The sequence below is a fragment of the Rhinopithecus roxellana genome, chromosome 8 (genome assembly GCF_007565055.1).
Source record: "Rhinopithecus roxellana isolate Shanxi Qingling chromosome 8, ASM756505v1, whole genome shotgun sequence".
Taxonomy (NCBI): Eukaryota; Metazoa; Chordata; class Mammalia; order Primates; family Cercopithecidae; genus Rhinopithecus; species Rhinopithecus roxellana.
This window is the reverse complement of record NC_044556.1, coordinates 101,867,121-101,887,165: the sequence shown is the minus strand read 5'-3', so window position 1 is coordinate 101,887,165 and position 20,045 is coordinate 101,867,121. Positions and strand designations below refer to the sequence as shown.

The 20,045-nt window shown below is 40.4% G+C and overlaps 1 protein-coding gene across 4 annotated transcripts in view; it reads right to left on the bottom strand.

Annotated features, from left to right (window-relative positions):
- The window catches only part of RYR2 (ryanodine receptor 2), a 793,619-nt gene that overhangs the window by 255,243 nt on the left and 518,331 nt on the right, over positions 1–20,045 (bottom strand). For 2 of the 4 annotated variants that reach the window (XM_030936088.1, XM_030936090.1), the window contains exons 28-29: positions 10,625–10,833; positions 8,060–8,234 (exon numbers count right to left, since the gene is read on the bottom strand). In XM_030936088.1, the coding sequence (XP_030791948.1) occupies positions 8,060–8,234; positions 10,625–10,833 (384 nt within the window). The remainder of the gene's footprint in view (positions 1–8,059; positions 8,235–10,624; positions 10,834–20,045) is intronic. The other 2 variants (XM_030936089.1, XM_030936091.1) reach the window with 1 other exon arrangement.

Here is a 20,045-nt window from a genome sequence, read left to right as displayed (position 1 = left end):
TAAACACTGGGTAGGTACTCATTGACATAAAGATGGTAAAAATAGAAACTGGGGACTACTGTGATGGGTGGATAAGGGCTGCAAAACTATTGGGTGCTATATTCAGTATGTGGGAGAAAGGATCAATTGTACCACAAACCTCAGCATAAAGCTACATACCAAGGCAACAAACCTGAACATGTATCTTCTGAATCTAAAATAAAAGTTGATTATTTTTTTAAGAATGCTAGCCAGGCACAGAGGCTCACTCCTGCAATCCCAACATTTTGGGAGGCCAAGGTGGGCAGATCATCTGAGGTTAGGAGTTCGAGACCAGCCTGGCCAGCATGGTGAAACTCCGTCTCTACTAAAAATACAAAAAAAATTAGCTGGGCATAGTGGTGGGCACCTGTAATCCCAGCTACTTGGGAAGCTGAAGCAGGAGAATCATTTGAACCCAGGAGGTGGAGGTTGCAGTGAGCTGAGATCGTGCCACTGCACTCCAGCCTGGGCAACAAGAGCAAGACTCTGTCTCAAAAAATAAAATAAAATAAAAGTAAAGTAAAGAATTCTGAGATGGCATGTAAAACAAAAACAAACACAAAATCACTTGCCTTCAATTTCTGGAATGTTAGAACTGAACTAGACAAGAAGAGATCATCTCTAATTTGTGCTTTTATTTTAAGGAAATGAAAACAGGCTATTTGCCCAAGGCCACACAAGAATCATTTCAGAATTGGGTTGTACTTGGATTCTTCTACTACAGAAGTTGGCTTCACAGTCCTGATTTCTTCCTTCCTCTGACAAGCATTAATTTCTAATTAAGGAGATTCCCAATAATAAGTTACTCTCCCAGGTCTGTATCATGATAGCAGGTTGCACAGAGGAAGCTGGTGACAGGAACTTCAGCTGTTATGGTGGAGCCAGGCAGGTGGGTTTGGGGATGGTGCAGACCTACTAACCTGAATTCACTCCACGTTGAAAGCCAGTCTTCTGGATCAGCCACAGATTTCCATCAAATAATCGAACTGCTGCAATATTTCAACTGAGGGTACAAAGCATACTGTAGGAATAAACTGGCAGTTCTATATCCTGGCTTCCTTCCTTTTTTTCTAAAACAGCAGCATGATAAAATCAATAATGGAAAGTTATCCCTGCCTCTGTTTTTCATTTTCTTTTCTGTCTACAGCTATACAGCTGTTTTAATTACGAAAGTATTCTGGTTTTCTTCCATGGAAAGGAATTCCACGAGTTCTGAGAGGACCAGGAATTCAATTTTATTCACTGTCCTTTCAGGTGGTAAATACAGACTCAAAAGCATTGTTTCTGGATTTGATTATAACCATCACAGGCCTCTGAGATGATTTTTGCTTGCAGAAGAGCTGAGAAGCTTGAAATGGACAACACAAGATATGTATCCACAGCAGACATTGTAGAATGCAGGTAATCTCCAGGCATAAACAACCATTCTTTTACCATAAACTATATGTCAAGATTTTAGGTGACTCACTTATTTTTAATTAAGGATATCATTAGCTCTTCAAACTACTGATAATATGAGGCTCTTCCCAAAAAGAATAAATTGAGACTAGTACTAGCTTAGTAGAGGATGCAAGAGTAGAAGGGGTGGTGTATTGGTCAGTTCAGACTGCCATAAGAAATGATCAGACTGAGTGACTTAAACCACAGAAATGTGTGATCTCACAGTCTGGAGGCTGGAAGGCCAAGATCAATGTGTCAGCAGGCTTGGTTTCTCCTGAGGTCCCTCTCCATGGCGTGTAGATGGCAGCCTTCTGTCTGTATCCTCACATGGCCTTTTCTCTGAGCACAGCCAACCCTGGTGTCTCTTCCTCTTCTTACGAGGACACCAGTCATACTGGATTAAGGCCCCACACTATTACCTCATTTAACCTGAATTACCTCTTTAAAGACCCCATCTCTAAATACAGCCACATTGAGGGTTACAGCTACGCAACTCAGTCCATAACAGGTGGAATGGAGACACGGTTTGTATTCAGAATGCTGTATCTGCTAGCAGACACATGCCCTCCAAAACCATGTGTGTGGAGCTCCAAGGAACCCGAAAACAACACCTCATTAGAAGAATTTGAATTCTACTTTATGTGGAAATTCATTTCATTACCCCTTAAGGCATTTCTTCATTTTTTTTTTTTTAAAGCATTGTTGGGGCCTGGTGCATTGGCTCATGCCTGTAATCCCAACACTTTCAGAGGCCGAGGCAGACAGATCATCTGAGGTCAGGAGTTCGAGACCAGCCTGGCCAACATGGTAAAACCCCATCTCTACTAAAAATACAAAAAATTAGCCAGGCGTCATGGTGTGTGCCTGTAATCCCAGCTACTCGGGAGGTTGAAGCAGGAGAATCCCTTGAACCTGGGTGGAGGTTCCAGTGAGCCGTGATCACGCCATTGCACTCAAGCCTGGGCAACGAGAGCAAAACTCCATCTCAAAAAAAATAAAAGAGTTCTTGGAATTTCACATGGCTCTGGAGGAGCGAAGAAGAAGCAGAATGAGACATGCAGTCATCCTCACAGTAGTAAGAATTAGCCCATAGCACCTAAGTTCTTTCAGCAGACGACCATACGTTTCACATCAGGGAAGACTCTTGTGTATGGTTTTCCCCGTGCTGCCCCTATGCTGGGTAAATCGGATATCATCTGCATTTTTTCACTGATGTTCCTTTGGTTTTATTGTTTTTTTTCCAAACTTTATTGTTGCTGGTTTTGTTTTGCTTTTCTTACACTGAGGTTTGAATTATGTACATATTGGGTATGATATATTCTGTAAGGGAATCCGGTTAACAACCAAACTGAAGAACAAGTGAAGAAGGAAATACATTTAGGTGAGAGTATGACATGTTAATTAATTACTGATTTCATTTTAGGGAGATTTAGTATTTTTTTTTTTAAGACAGGGTTTCATTCTGTCTCATAGGTCGCTGCGCCCAACTGATTTAGTATAATTTTAATACAAATCAGGTTTAATACAGGAGCTCAATAATGCACTTTTTCCTATTTAAATTAATAATAGTTTTTTGACCCATGGAAATTTGCCCTATCAGTGTGCTTTAAGAAGTAAATTTTCCCCCTGTGCAGTGGCTCACGCCTATAATCTCAGCACTTTGGGAGACCGAGGTAGGTGGCTCACCAGAGGTCGAGACCAGCCTGACCAAAATGGTGAAACCCTGTCTCTACTAAAAATACAAAATTAGCTGGGTGTGGTGGTTCATGCCTGTAATCCCAGCTACTTGGGAGGCTGAGGCAGGAGAATTGCTTGAACCCAGGAGGCAGAGGTTGCCATGAGCCAAGATTATGCCACTGCACTCCAGCCTGGACAACAAGAGTGAAACTCCCTCTCAAAAAAAAAAAAAAAAGCAAGTTATCCTCACACGGCAAGGAAGAGACCACAAGGCAAAGAAAAAGTACAATTTATTATTAGCTAGGATTTGGGACTCAAGTTCTGATTTTTTTAATTGGTGAGCTGGGCTAGATCATAAATGAACCAGAAGATTTGCTTCTGTTTCTCCAGATACTTAGAATAAAAGCCACTGGTTGGCCTTCTTAGTTTTTTTTTTTTTTTTTCCTCTAGGCTGACATCTGATTCTCAGCCCTTGAGATGTTACTATTCTAATGGTACAAAAGAACAGAGAGAGATAAACCCAACCCAAGAGGTCATCAAGGAATAACCCATTTCTCCACGTGGCCAGGAGTATCTTAAGTCATTCACCGCAGGACTCCTCCATTTCCAGAGGTCACAGATTACCCCAAAGATGTGGGCAGGAAGAGACACTGAGGGAGAGTACATGCCCCCACTCTCACCACCTTATCAAAACTGCAGAATGGATGAGCGACTTTAACAAGTCTCCAAAATTACCTCCAAAAGAGGCATTGCAAAATAAGTCTCCAAAACAATACATCCAACATGGGCATTGGATCAATTCTGGTTCAGAAATCTTTTGAAATAAATTCTCTTGTGTAGGCTTATGTTAGAAGATGGAAGGGAGACTTCCCTTTGGAAATAGGCTTCCAGAGAAGGCGGTAATGGGAGGCACCAAACGACTATGTAGGATATGAGACAATCAAACACTAGGGAGTTGGGGAAGAGAAAGAAATACAGAGAAGCCATTCATCCAAAACCATTCATTTTGCTTGGGGCGTTCCCCTACACACACAAGGCACCCAGCTCATAAAAGAGAGGATACTACTATGACCTGTACCTGAGCCTTTTTTTTCTGTGCTAAAATGAAAAAATTGTCTCATTTCATCCACTTGTGCTTGAGATCACACCCCCTTTCACCTTATCAGGAACTTGAGTAATTATCTCCTCTCATACTCATGCCTTTATCATCAAATTCTCCTCTTCTTACTAGATCGGTCCCAAAAGCTCCACAGACATGCTCCTGTTTCTTCTTTAGGAATTTCAGAACAGGTGTGGTGGCTCACGCCTGTAATCCCAGTGCTTTGGGAGGCCACAGCAGGCAGATCACCTTATGTCAGGAGCTCAAAACCAGCCACAAGTCTGGCTAACATGGTGAAACTCCATCTCTACTAAAAATACAAAAATTAGCCAGGCATGGTGGCATGTGCCTGTAATCCAAGTTACTTGGGAGGGGGAGGCAGGAGAATCGCTTGAACCCGGGAGGTGGAGGTTGCAGTGAGCTGAGATCGCACCACTGCACTCCAGCCTGGGTGACAGAGTAAGACTCCATCTCCAAAAAAAACAAAAAACAAAACAAAAAAAAATTTTCAAAATGCACAGAAGTGGACCGTGGATTACTGATAACCTTTTGTTCATGACATACTCTCATCATCATCTGTTTTTATTTACTTAGTTGGTTCTTTTAAAAACACTATAAGTATCTTCCAACTTATTGCTCAACAGGGCTGAGTTCCTTCTGGAGGCTCCGCAGTGAACCCACTTCCTGACTTTTCTGTCACTTCTAGAGGTCTCTGGCTTTCCCTGACTCCCAGATCAATCGATCCACCGATCTCTCTCTCTCTCTCTCTCTCTCTCTCTCTCTCTCTCTCTCTCTCTCCACACACACACACACACACTCCTACTTCCTTCTTATAAAGATCCTGGTGATGACATCGGTTCCCCAGATAATCCAGGTTAATTTCCTCATTTCAAGATCACTATCTTAATCACATCAACAAAATCTCTTTGGCTATGTAAGGTAACATAGTCATAGATTTCCAAGAGTAGGTCATCAATCAACATCTTTGGAGGACATTATATGGCCTACCATAGTTATCTTTTGGGACTTCTTTCCCTTAGATATCCATGTTGTCATTTGTTACTGTAGTTTCCAGTTTATTCATCCATTCCGTGTGCTTTCGGTTGTATCCTGGCTTTGGCAATTGTGAATAGTGCTCCTACAACCATTCTTGTACATATCTCCTACTGTTGAGACACATTAGTGTAGCTAAAAAATTGGAGTAGAATTTCTGGGTCATGGGCACATGAATATTCCATTTTCAGAGATACTGTCATGCTGTTCCCAGCACTTTGGGAGGCTGAGGCGGGTGGATCACCTGAGGTCAGGGGTTTGAGACCACCTCACCAACATGGTACAACCCCGTCTCTACTAAAAATACAATAATTAGCCGGGTGTGGTGGTGCAAGGCTGTAATCCCAGCTACTTGGGAGGCTGAGGGAGGAGAATAGCTTGAACCTGGGAGGCGGAGGTTGCAGTGAGCTTAGATTGTGCCATTGCACTCCAGCCTGGGCAACAAGAGTGAAACTCTGTCTCAAAAAAAAAAAAAAAAAAAAAAGAGGAAAAAAAGAAAAAGAAATACTGGTTGAGGTACGTATATATCTTAAAATCCAAGACTATATATTTGCAAATATATTTACATTTTTATATGCAAATATATCACAGGATATATTCGAAAGCAGTTTTGAAAATAAGTGTTGGCTTATCTTTGAAATAAGGTTATTATTATTATTTTGAGACAAGGTCTCACTCTGTCACCCAGGCTGGAGTACAGTGGCACAATCACAGCTCACTGAAGCCTTGACTTCCCTGGGCTCAAGTGATCCTCCCACTTCAGCCACCTGAGTAGCTGGAGCTACAGGAACACGCCACCATACCTGGTTAATTTTTTAAATTTTTGTAGAAACAGAGTCTTGTTATGTTGCCCAGGCTGGTAGCAAACTCCTAGGTTCAGCTATCCTCCCGCCTTAGCCTCCCAAAGTGCTTGGGTTACGGGTGTGAATCACCATGCCTGGCTGAAATAAGATAATTATATAATTTTTATCAGCTATTGTCTTGTTTATATGCTCCAGAGTAACACTATCCAAAAGAACTTTCTGTGGTGAGAGAAATATTCGCTCTCTGCATTGTCCAGTAGGGGCATCCCTAGCTACCTGTGGGAATTGAGCCCTCCAAATGGTGGCCAGCATTACTAAGAAACTCAGCTCTTAACTTTTTAAATTTAGGCCGGGCACGGTGGCTCATGCCTGTAATCCCAGCACTTTGGGGGACTGAGGTGGGTGGATCACCTGAGGTCAGCAGTTCGAGACCAGCCTAGTCAACAGGGGTGAAACCCTGTCTCTACTAAAGATACAAAAATTAGCTGGATACGGTGGCGAACGCCTGCAATCCCAGCTACTTGGGAGGCTGAGGCAGGAGAATCACTTGAATATGGGAGGCAGAGGTTGCAGTGAGCCGAGATCACACCACTGCACTACGGCCCAAGCAACAAGAGCAAAATTCCATCTCAAAAAAAAACAAATCAAACTAATTTAAATACAAAACAGCCCTGTGTGGCCAAGGTCACCTAATTGGGAGCACATCGCATCTCAGAGGAGTAAATGTCGTCCTTTTACCTGGGCTGGGGTGCAGTGGTGCGATCTCGGCTCACTGCAACCTCCGCCTCCCAGGTTCAAGCGATTCTCCTGCCTCAGCCTCTCAAATAGCTGGGACTACAGGCGTGCACCACCACACCCGGCTAATTTTTTGTATTTTTTAGTAGAGATGGGGTTTCGTCACATTGATCAGGCTGGTCTTGAACTCCTGACCTTGTGATCCGCCCGCCTCGGCCTCCCAAAGTGCTGGGATTACAGGCTTGAAGCCACCGTGCCCGGCCCACCCTCCGTCTTTACAATTCTGCTCAAAGGCCATCTCGGGGCCCCACAGCAGCAGCACGTACTCCGTGCATAGTGCTTCCACAGAGCTTTCTGCATTTCTCTGTCTTAGAACTTGGCCGCTAAACAGAAACTGTACAAGTGTCAACCTCCCCTGGCAGGTAATCTGTAATCTACATAAAGACAGGACAGTGTTTCATTCATCTTTGTCGCCTCAGCATCCAGCAAAGTACCTGATCCATTATGGGTCCTCATTTCATTTTTATGAAATGAATAAACAGAAAGAGGCTCTAGGCAGCTGATGAAATAGGGAAGTTCTAAATGAAAATTTAACAATGAGGCCGGGCGCGGTGGCTCAAGCCTGTAATCCCAGCACTTTGGGAGGCCGAGGCGGGCGGATCACAAAGTCAGGAGATCGAGACCATCCTGGCTAACACGGTGAAACCCCGTCTCTACTAAAAAATACAAAAAACTAGCCGGGCGAGGTGGCGGCGCCTGTAGTCCCAGCTACTCGGGAGGCTGAGGCAGGAGAATGGCGTGAACCCGGGAGGCGGAGCTTGCGATGAGCTGAGATCCGGCCACTGCACTCCAGCTTGGACGACAGAGCGAGACTCCGTCTCAAAAAAAAAAAAAAACAAAAACAAAAAACAAAAACAAAAAACAAAAAAAAAAAGAGAAAATTTAACAATGATGGAAACCTATTCTTTTATCTGCTATTTATTTTCTTATTCATACTCATAAAAGCCATTTCAGCCTTCTAGAAATCCTAGCTAAGTCGTATAGATAGCATTTCTAATAATGTAATTTCAAGGGCATCTGATCAAGTCAGTCACATGGCACCCTCACGATTTACAGCTGCAGCTCATCCTGCTCACTCACCTTTAAACAGAAACAACTGGTTAGGAAGCCTCAGAATGAAAGCTTCATGGTGCTGCAAACTTAAAAACAACACAAAACATAGTAGACTTACCATCGCCAACATCAAAGTCCTTGAAAGCCAGTTCTGAACCTGAATCATCAAGAAGGATTTCACCATTCAGTGTGAACATCATAGTGTGTTCGTTCATGTCAACCATACAGCCCACGACATCGCCTGCTTGCCAAGAGCGCCCATAGTGTTCGTTGCCCTGATGCCACCGCTGGGCCTATACAGAGGAAAGAAAAGTCCCTTGTCACAGACTAAGACAGGAAAATAGCACCCACCCACCACTCTGTCACTACTTAACAGCAGCGCCTTCTATTAACACAACAGCAGGAGAAAGCGCAGCTGGCATATCTGTCTACTGCAATGTCCTAAGCAAAATGGAACTGTCTGGGAATTCTAAATTCCTACCTAATAGTAACACGGTATATTATTGAATCTTGAAAAAAGAATCCAAAAGCTATTTCATGATTTTGAGAGCCCATTATTTTAAAAATCTAATCTCACATACTTTCTGCTGAAAGAAAACTTGTATGCCTTTAGAATATATTATTTTTCTGCGACAATGAATGTTTCCCAGAATATGGATTGTTTTTCTCTACTCCCACAAATACAAATAATTATGAGCTAGGGAATCAAGCTGGGCATCTGTCATTGAAAATGATAGTGTAATTTTCATCTTTTTCAAAATAAAATTTCATTCCTTAGAACCGATGGCACAGATACTTCAACAAAATGGAAATCCAGAAGCATTTCAGTGACATACTAAAAGTAAAAAAGCTTCAAATCAAACCTAAAAATATCCTTAGGATATCTGCTGAAGTAACAGGCCAAAAATTGAATATAGATGCCAACCTTTTTTTCTATATACATAAAGTGAAATCTCATATTGTAAGTGCATTTGAAACACAGTTTTGATAAATGTGATTTTTGGATCTACAAGTATATTCCATTGATTTATAGGTACACCTGAGTTATGTGAATTATTTTGTCAGATAAATCTTTTGACTTTTTCTTAAGCCTCACCTTCATTGTGAGTTGATATATTACTGGACAGAGTCGCCATTGCAGAACAATGACATAATTCTTCTCACTATAACATTGTCTTTTTAAAAAAGTTTACGTCAGGTATCAAAAGGCATAAAATGCCCAACCCACTTACCTAGCTGTAGTGTTCTCCTTCCAACCCCACCCACCCCATGCCTGTTCCCAAATCGGGAGTATCCTTTCTTGCCTATAAGTTGATTGGGAGTAAAGGTTATTCTAACTTTCCTCAGAAGACTTCCCACTCTGGTTCGTTACATCTGCTCTTCAGGAGATATAAACCTAAAGCTACCTTTTATCTGTTATTTTATTTTTTTAAGTTTAAAGTTTGCTAATTTTGACTCCCCCAAAAAAAGTGTTAAAATGCTCTATTTGAAATTAAAAAAAAAAAAAAAAAACTGGATTCAGGAAATGTGATGTTTCAGAACTAAGTGGGTCAACTGCCCTAATTTCAAGCCTAGAAAGGCTTTCCTCACAGGATATTTCACACCAAGAAATATCTAAATGTCAAATCTCTTCATGATTGCTTATTTATTCCAATTTTATTTTTCTTTGTTAAAAAGTAAGAATTTTCTTAGTTAAAAAAATTTTTCCCCTCATGTGAAAAGGAATATAAATTCACTTAAAAAATAAAAATAAAAACAAGACTTAAAAACATCTATGATTTTACCAATCAAAAGTGACTATTATTATCATATTGTGGCTATCATCATATACACATTGTTATTGTTATTTTTTTGTTTGTTTTGAGACAAGGTCTCACTCTCTTGCCCAGGCTGGAGTGCAGTGGTACGATCATGGCTCACTGCAGCCTCGACCTCCCAAGCTCAAGCAGTCCTCTCACCTCAGCCTCCTAAGTATTGGGTGAAACTCTGTCTCAAAAAAAAAAAAAAAAAACCACAAAACCATGCTTGGCTAATTTAAAATTTTTTTTGTAGAGACAGGATCTTACTTTGTTGCCCAGGCTGGTCTTGCACTCCTAGCCTCAAGTGATCCCTCCGCCTTAGTCTCCCAAAGTGCTGGGATTATAGGCACTTGGCCCATATTACTAATTAAAATATTTCACATATGTAAAACAATCTTTAAACATTTATAAATATATAAATAACAAAATAAACACCTGACCAGCTTCCATCCAACTTAATAGAAATTACTAATAATGTTGAAAATGAAAACCATTTGTGATTATAAACAACACTGCTTTAAGCATTGTAGCTATTAAATGTTTATACAAACATACCATTAATTATAGCTTAAACTCCTGACATGGAATCGCTGTATCAATGTATATGCATTTTTCCTCTATATATGGATCTTTAACATTTTGATACACAAAGTTGATTTATCTTTTGATAACCATGGAAAAGCAATGTCTTACTTGGTGAATTTCACCGTATTCATGTGTTGTGGGGAAGGGTTTTGAGACGAGGACAAAAGCTTTTCTATGAAATATTTTTTCCATGTTTGTGCTGTGGAAAATACTGGTATTGTGATGTTCCCAAGAGGAACAGCAGAGGAGACGAGCCTCCAGCATGCACAGATGACCGATACAGGGCAAAGTCCACTCACCTTGAAGCCATCAAAGGCAAAGGCACGTTCATCCGAGCCAAGCTCCTGATCCGGTTGACAACCAGGCCGACTCCAACCAACTCTCATGTCTCCAGCAGTGACTGTCTCAAATTCAAAATACCACCGTCCCGCCTTCACTGCGTAAGTCTTCTCAGCACGGAAGATTCGGAACCTTTCCCCGGTGCCACTGCACACTTCGGCTCTGGCTGCTGGGAAATGGACAGAGATTTCTGGTGGTCATTGCATGGGGAAGTGAAAGAGAAGGAAAGATAACATAAATAAAAGAAGGAAAGATACATCATGACTTTAGTAATTCAACCTTCTGGGATGATGATAATGACACCTTCTTATCTTCTTTCCCATTTTACCAAGTGCTTTCTTATCTAGGATCAGCCACTGTCAGACCAACTGGGTGAAGTGGAAAGCACCAGGGCTTGCGCTGGAGAGACTGGGGAATGAGCCTCAGTAATGCTGCCAGGGTTGGTGGCGTTCCCTCCGTCAGCCTCATTTCAGGAGGGAACGACCTTTCTGTAGAACAAAACCCAAAAGTGCCTTGGTGCTTTGGTTGTGGAGGAAGAAATGGAAAGAAGACAATAAGAAAAAAGACCTGAACTGCTCTGCATAAGAAATGAGTAGACATTTATGGGTGAGAGAGAAGAGGGAAGATGAAGCAAAGAAGAGAAGAGAAACAGAAATAAGGGAAAGTTGTAAACAGTGGAGAAAAGTAACAATAGTACCAATAGTAAAAATTTCCCTACAGGATGGTAATGGCTAAGGAACTCAAATGTGATGCCAAATTTTTCCATTCTCGCATACGTCTTCACTGTGATCTGCTGTACACACAAATGCCGTATTTAAAAGATCTGGGGAAAAAAATAAAAAGGTCAGCATCCAACATTAGGACCAGTGTGATGCAAAAGGGGGCAAAGTATCTGTAGGAAAGGAGATGCAGGTGAGACTGAGAGACAGAAGGGAAACCTCAGACTGAGGAATCCAGAGCCAGAATGACGATGAGAAGGTAGGTCCCTCTGAAATCACAGGAGAGCGGAATGAGTGTTCATTGAATTGATATCTCAAAGAAGGTGGTCACCTCAGCTAAGATCTGAGTTAGATGCAGAGGAGGAAAGTTCAGACTTGACCAACATCACACAGCTAAAAATGGTGGAATTCGGGAGTTGCTTCATGTTACAACCCCTCTTCTTCCTACTTTGCCTCCAATAGCTGGCACAGAGTTACTAGATACTGGTTAAATGCTAGTTCTCAGCCAAGTATGGTGGCTCACAGCTGTAGTCCCACACTTTGGAAAGCCAAGGTGGGAGGATTGCTTGAGCCCAGGATTTTGAGACCTACCTGGGCAACATAGTGGGACCCTGTCCCTATAAAGAGTTTAAAAATTTGGCCAGACATGGTAGTGCATGCCTGTAAGTCCAAGCTCCTCAAGAGGCTGATATGGAAGGATCACCTGAACCTGGAAGGTCGACGATGCAGTGAGCTATGGTCATGCTACTGCACTCCAGCCTGAGGGACAGAGTGAGATCCTGTCTCGAAAAAAAAAAAAAAACAAAACAAAACAAAGAAAGAAAGACAGAAACAAGTTCCTATTTGTCTCTCCTTAAGATTTGGGAAAGACCTTATGCATAATAAAAATTTAATAACAGTTCAATCATTGACTTGGCATGATCAAATTAGAACTATAAAAATAATCTATATAGGCCGGGCATGGTGGCTCACGCCTGTAATCCCAGCACTTTGGGAAGCCGAGGCGGGTGGATCACGAGGTCAGGAGATCGAGACCATCCTGGCTAACACGGTGTAACCTCCTCTCTACTAAAAGTACAAAAAATTAGCCGGGCATGGTACAGGTGCCTGTAGTCCCAGCTACCCCGGAGGCTGAGGCAGGAGAATGGCGTGAACCCGGGAGGCAGAGTTTGCAGTGAGCCGAGATCGCGCCACAGCCTGGGCAACAGTGCATGATTCCATCTCAAAAAAAAAAAAAATTAATCTATATAAACACTAAAGATTGCCAATAAACATACAGCTAGGTCATATGTAACAATTTAAAATTAGATTTTTAGTGAAGACAACACGGCTGTAGTATGAGACGGCTCCCTATCACATGGGCTTAATTAATGAAATGATCAATAACTGCTTTTTGATAATGGTGGTGGTGATTGTTGAATGTAGAACTAACTGAATCTGCTGGCTAACCCTTCAGAAACTAGCTTAAGTCTCTGAATACGAGAGAGAAACATCTCTGTGGTTAAGGGTAAGTTCTCATGCTTATTACTTGGTAACTAAATATGTTTTGAAAAACAGGATCGTAAACTTTGTCTTAAGAGAAAAAAAATTCTATCAATTTTATGATATTTAAAGGTAGTTTGTGCTATTAAAAAAACTAAAAAAAGCCACTGGGTGAGGTGGCTCACACCTGTTATCCCAACACTGTGGGAGGCTGAGGCAGGCAAATCACTTGAGGTCAGGAGTTCGAGACCAGCCTGGCCAACACGGTGAACCCGCATCTCTACAAAAAATACAAAAATTAGCAGGGCGTGGTGGCATGTGCCTGTAACGCCAGCTACTTGGGAGGCTGAGCAGGAGAATCACTTGAGCCCGGGAGGCAGAGGTTGCAGTGAGCCAATATCGTGCAACTACACCCTAGCCTGGGGAACAGAGCAAGACTCTGTGTCAAAAAAAAAAAAAGAACAAAAGAAAAAAAGAAACTACTTCTCAGTGCTGCAATACTAAATAAACAGGAAAGTCAAATTTTTATTCAGAGTTAATTATTTCCTCAAAAACAGATTACTGCTAAATTGTTTCCTTAAAACATGCCTGTTGTGCCCTTCCCTAAATGAATCTAAGAGATATTAAATATGAGCTATAAATTACCCAAACATTTGGAGATTATTTTTCAGGGAAGAAAAAATTATCAGGTAGTTATCCTTATTTTTAATTATGCTGATATTTACGAATAAAATACTATATTACATTCTAGTATGCATTAATAGATTTAACTCCTAATTTTCTAAATATAGAATTTAGTTTTTTTTGGAAAACTAAACCACTGAAAACTCCCAGGTTCTCTTTTCTCTGCTTGGTTTCTATATCAAGACTTTACAAATATGTATAGTGTGCTCAAGTAATGCAAACTAATTTTAATATTAGCTCAAATATTTAAGAAGGCAAATTTGGTACAAAAATATAATAGATAATTTCCCCAAAAGCCCCTTACAAAATTCTCTTGGAATTAAAACATACTACTAATCCCCTTTATTACTATAGGGAATGAAAATAGGGGGTACTATATGGAGAATATACCGCAGTAAGAACAATGCAGAATTTCTGAGTCCTAATATTCTTCTTCCTAGCCCCATTGCTGTACTATTCTTATGCCCCTTGATGATACTCAACCCAAACTTGAAACAAACATGTGGTTCACAGACACTATCATACAAGGGACTTCACACACAACAAAAGTACTCTCCTTTTTCTTTTTTAATCTCTGTGGATTTTCCTATTCGTTTGTTTTTGGTTTTTTGTTTTTTGTTTTTTTGAAAGAGTTTTGCTCTTGTTGCCCAGGCTGGAGTGCAATGGCACCATCTCAGCTTATTGCAACTTCTGCCTCCTGGGTTCAAGCAATTCCCCTGCCTCAGCTTCCTGAGTAGCTGTGGTTACATCCATGCCCGGTTAGTTTTTTTGTATTTTCAGCAGAGACGGGGTTTTACCATGTTGGTCAGGCTGGTCTCGAACTCCTGACCTCAGTTGATCCACCAGCCTCAGTCTCCCAAAGTGCTGGGATTACAGGCATGAGCCACCGTCCCCAGTCCCATGGTATATATTTCTTAAGTTAGTTTAGGGTAGCCTGCAACCACTTTTTAAAGAAGCAACAGTTCAACATTATACCCCTTGCTAAAACACTAACACAAAGTGAAATCTGGGTTTGTAGGAGTCTTTTTAAAAAAGATCCAGGCAATCCGTAACAAATTTATTTTGCACACCTCGTAGCATCAAGCACCTGAACCACAAAGTAAGCGTTCCATAGATACCCGCCAAACTGTATCTAGAAACAAAGACTCTTCTGGGCTCTGGATACAGGAGTCCAGACAAATACCCAGACAGGGTAGCATCCTGTCAAAGACAGAACTCTCCCCCAAACACCCTTATGCTTCGCTCCATTTTAAACATGACAGATTTATATGTTTGGTAGGCAATTACAACTCATGTAAGTGTGTTACATAAGTGATTTTTATACTGTTATAATGAATATAATAATAATGGACATTTAAAAATGAATACTTGGGAGACATAATCCTGTCATACATTATCAAGTCTGTTGGTATTCAAAGTAGAAACAATTCAGGAATTATATTATTAACAAACACCTCAAGATTAAGGCCAAGGACTGAGAAAAGTCCCAGTACCTCTCAGGCATGACACACCACCAATGACCTAACTAGGGCCTAAAAAGGCCTCAAGTAACCAACACACTCTGCTCTCCAAACAAGAGAGCTAAAAAAATATATGCCACTAGAGGGCAGTCAAGATCTAACTATACACTAAAATCATAAGTTGCAAGAAGATACAAGGAAAAGCTAAAATTTTATACATATCTACAATCTTTTAGGATGAATGATATTACTTTTTTAAATTATTGGTATTAATCAGCCATCCTTTCAACCTTCTGGTATTATTTTGGATAAAGCAATTCAAATCTTGATTAAACCTTGTAGTAAGTAAGAATAAATTCCATTTTCACATGCTTTAAAATATTATTGACAACAATACTCCAAAGACACTACAACTCAAATACAGAGTTCACATTTTATATGCAATACATAAGCATTCTCCTAAGAGAAAATAAATTGTAATTCTGATTAATTACATAAGGCTTGATTCAATTTTATTAAACTTTTTATGCCCTTGACTTTTTTTAACTGTCAGCAACAGCAGGATGGACTATTATAAATTAATGTTTTTAATCTCATCTTAGTGATAACCAGACTGATTTTGCTTTATGCTATAAAATCTCTCAACATCTATCTTTTATTTTTTATTCCCACCATCCTTGTTCAAAAAAAACAATTTTTCTAAAGCCTTCCAACTGGTCTATCTCCAAGCACTGCCCCCTCCAATCTGTCCCTTCCCACTGTTGCCATAGTTATATTGCTATTGTAAACTGTTATCACACATCAAGATCTTGCTTTAAAACTTCCTGGGGCTGGTACTCTTTATACAAATTTATCCACATTTCTTAGCTGAGTTTACAAGATATTTCATATTTTGTCCTAATCCTTCTACCTTCATCTATGCCTGTTCTCTCTCCCATCTGTACCCTATATTTTATCCTAAGTGGACCATCCACCCGTCCTCAACTCTTTCTATACTTAATCACATCAGATGTACTTTCTAGTACCAATAACCTTTCTGACACTAATCTCTACTTGTTGAAATTTTGATCCTTTCAACATCTAACTCTGAAGACATTTTCTCCCTTTACTGGTTCCTGATCCTTTCAACATCTAACTCTGAAGATGTGTCTCCCTTTACTGATTCCTCCCATTGGAAAATTAATCTTTCTTCTTATGTCTTTTCCATACAGATCACCTTCATCCTTACTATGAAGCATGCTGTTATATTCTGGCGTATAGTGAACAATAAACATAATCTCAGCTTCTACTGTAGAATATGCCACTCTATTCTCGTTGCTCACTGTTCACATAACTTTAGTAAAATCAAACCTTGTCAAACAACTGTCAGTGGCTCTGTCTCTAAATTCTTAAAACAGAGATTGAGTGATCACTATTTTTTCCTCCTTGTTTTCTCATTTTCTTATATATTCACTCTTCAAACTCATTAGATTCCTTCATTCTTCCCTTCCTTACCTATATAACTTTCCGTACTTTCTTGCCCTTATTAGCTTTTCCCCTACTTGCTCTGTTAACCCCAATTACTGTCCAATTTCGCTACCTTCGCTGTGAACATCTGTACCTGCTCTGCTGAGTTTGCCAGAAAACACATGCACAGAACAGATTGGCACCACCAACTCACAGTCTCTAACCTCAATGGGACCATCAGTGTTTCTCCACAATGTGTTTATCTGTTTGCAGCTTGCTCTCTGTTCCATCTCACAAAACAGCAATCTTTAATCTTTATTGCTGAGTGGCATCAGCAGAAATGGTAGAGAAAGAACGTCCAAAAATCCTCTTCTCCACAAAATTAATGAGAACACTGGCAAAAAATTATGCAAATGAAATTTTTCATAGCTCCGGAAATTAAAGGCTAGCAAAAGCCAGGGAGAGTTTATTTGACAAAAATGTCCAAACGTTGGTAAGAACAGCAAACTAGTGATGTTTTAATTTGCTCCTGCCCCAGCACACCCTCTGTCTAATTCCAAGGCATATTGAAAACCAACAGCCCCTCAATCATAGTGAAAATCAGCCACCCACAAGCCCTTGTAGTGGGCAGAACAGAGCTGGAGTTCATCCAAAGCCCAGTTCCCAGATAACTGTCATTATGTTCCCTTTTCTGGAAAATTCCATTGGTAAGACTTGTCTTTAATCCACTTGACTTAAAGCTTGCCCAGTGCAAATAGTCATTTCTCCAAGGACATTTGTTGAAAATCATCTGAGGCAATTTGTTAGCCTTGCAGCTCTGTGAGGCAGCAATAACAGTTGAGGCAAACAACAACTGACCAAAAGGTTTGAAAGGAAAAGCTGGGGAATTAAATATTCATAGTGGGATGTGAGAAGCTCCAACATATTCCTGGGACTCTAGAAGGCCATGCTCATGCCCAGGGCTGTGCATGTATTCAGGAAAAACCTGAAAAAGCTTACACCTCTGAAAGACCTTGAGGCTCTGCACATGCAGTAAGAGAAGGCTAATGTGAAATTGTACATTGCCTGGTTGAGTGTTGAAGGCATGTGCCAACATGCTCACATCACATTGCCTTTCCTTCGGTAAAGACTGGGAGACCTATTGATCCTAGGCATTTAAAGAAGTCTCTGTCCTACCATTAGCTGACCACGAAGCTAAGGAAACTGAGACTTCAGTGGCCACCCACGACAGGCAACATAGTCTCTACTAAACTAGTTTAGAAAAATTACTTAGGAAACAAACAACCATGACAATAAACACAACAGCAAAATCTGAAATAGGGGTGAATACAGAGTTGCCATATTACATTATTTAAAACGTTCACTTTTTCACAAAAATTGTGAGACATGCAAAAAGACAAGAAAGTATGTCCCATACATAAAGGGGGAAAAAGCAGTCAACAGAAATTATTCTTCAGGAGGCCGAGATGTTGGGCTTATTAGACAAAGACTAAGTTAGGTATCTTAAATCTGTTCAAAGAACTAAAGAAAACCATGTGTAATGAGCTAAATAAAAGTATGAGGCCGGGCACAGTGTCTCATGCCTATAATCCCAGCACTGTGGGAGGCCGAGGCAGGTGGTTCACCTGAGGTCAGGAGTTCAAGACCAGCCTGACCAACATGGTGAAACGCCGTACCTACTAAAAATACAAAATTAGCCAGGCATGGTGGTGGTCCATTTCTGTTCTGCCCACTCCAGGGGCTTGTGGGTGGCTGATTTTCACTTTGATTGAGGGGCTGTTGGTTTTCAATATGCCAAGGAATTAGAGAGAGGGTGTGATGGGGCAGGAGCAAATTAAAACATCACTAGTTGCTGTTCTTACCAACATTTGGACATTTTTATCAAATAAACACTCCCTGGATTTTGGTCAGTCTTTAATTTCCAGAGCTATGAAAAATTTGATTTGCATAATTTTTTGCCAGTGTTCTTATTATCCCAGCTACGTGGGAGGCTGAGGCAGGAGATTCACTTGAATCCGGGAGGTAGAGGTTGCAGTGAGATGAGATCATGCCATTGCACTCTAGCCTGGGCAACAAGAGCAAAACTCCATCTCAAAAAAAAAAAAAAAAAGTGAAAAATGATGCTTTACCAAATAGCATCAATATCAATAAAGAGGCAAATTATAAAAAAGAACCAAAATTTCTGGAGTTGAAAAGCACAGTACCTGACATTAAATATACACCAGAGGGCTCAACAACAGAGTTGCACTGACAAGAGTCAATGAACTTAAAGATTAGTCAAGTCCATTAGTCAAGTAGGAAAAACAGAAAAAGAAATGAAGAAAGGTAAGGAGAGTTTCAGAGGCCTGAGGGATACACTCAACTGTACCAACATACACATAATGAAAGTCACAGACTGTAAGGAGAGACAGAAAAGAGAAGAAAGAATGAATAAATAATGGCCAGAAGCTTCCCAAATTTAATAGAAAACATTCATTTATACATCTAAGAAGTACAATAAACTTTGAGGATAAATTCAAAGAAATTAAAACTAGACACATCATAATCAAACCGTTCAAATCCAAAAACGGAGAGAGAATCCTGAAAACAGTGAGAAGCAACTCATCACATAGAAGGGACCATCCAAAAGACTGATGTCAATGTCTCATCAGAAAACATAAAGACCAGAAGGCAGTGGGGTGACATACCTGAGTACTAAAAGAAAAAATAATTGTCAGCTGAGAATTCTATATCCAACACATCTTTATTGCTCTCTTCAAGGCTTCTAATCCAGTCCAGCCTTCCCTGACTTTTACTCCTTAGGAAAATAAGTTCATTTTCTATTTCAACCTGAAGACAATAATTGTACAGTAGACTGCCCTCAGCCTCATTCTGATTTTCCCTGTACACAGGCTTTTGCATCGTCTTCAATCTTTACTTCTTTCCTACCAACCTTAGGGGAACAAGTGTTGTTCTTTCTTTTATATGAGGCCAATCCCTTGACCTGTGTTCTGAATTTCATTCCCTTCGACCTTCTCAGAGACCACAGCTCATCAAGCTCCTCTTACTCTATTTTCAACTTCTCTCTCTCCCTTGGTGTAAAAATGTCCAAATTTCTTTCATTTAAAAAATGAAATCTTTAGCTCTCTGTTTCTCTCTAGTAACAGTCTCACGTTTATGTTTATATATGTAATTGAATCCTGGTATATTTGTTGAATTGTCTCACATGCACCTCAAACTTAAGATGTTTACAATAAAACTCAGAATCTTCCCACTACCCCATGTCCATCTGCTCCAATTCCTGTGTTCCCAACCAATGTGTACGTAGTTAACATCTATCAATCCAGAAACTATCTCAGATGCCTCCTTCGTCCTTCTGCTGATTCTACTTCTAAATGCCAAATATATTTTTCTGTTCACAGTATTGCCAAAGATAAGGCCTCCAACACTCTTCATCTACACTTCTTTTTTAGTCACCAAACTGCTGTCCTCATCTCCAGTTTTGTTTACATTCAGCCTTTTTCCTAAAGAGCCATTAGAATCATTCTTTAATTAAAAAAAAAATATCTGTTTCAACTCCTGCCTCCTCTATTTGATCTACTGCCACTTTT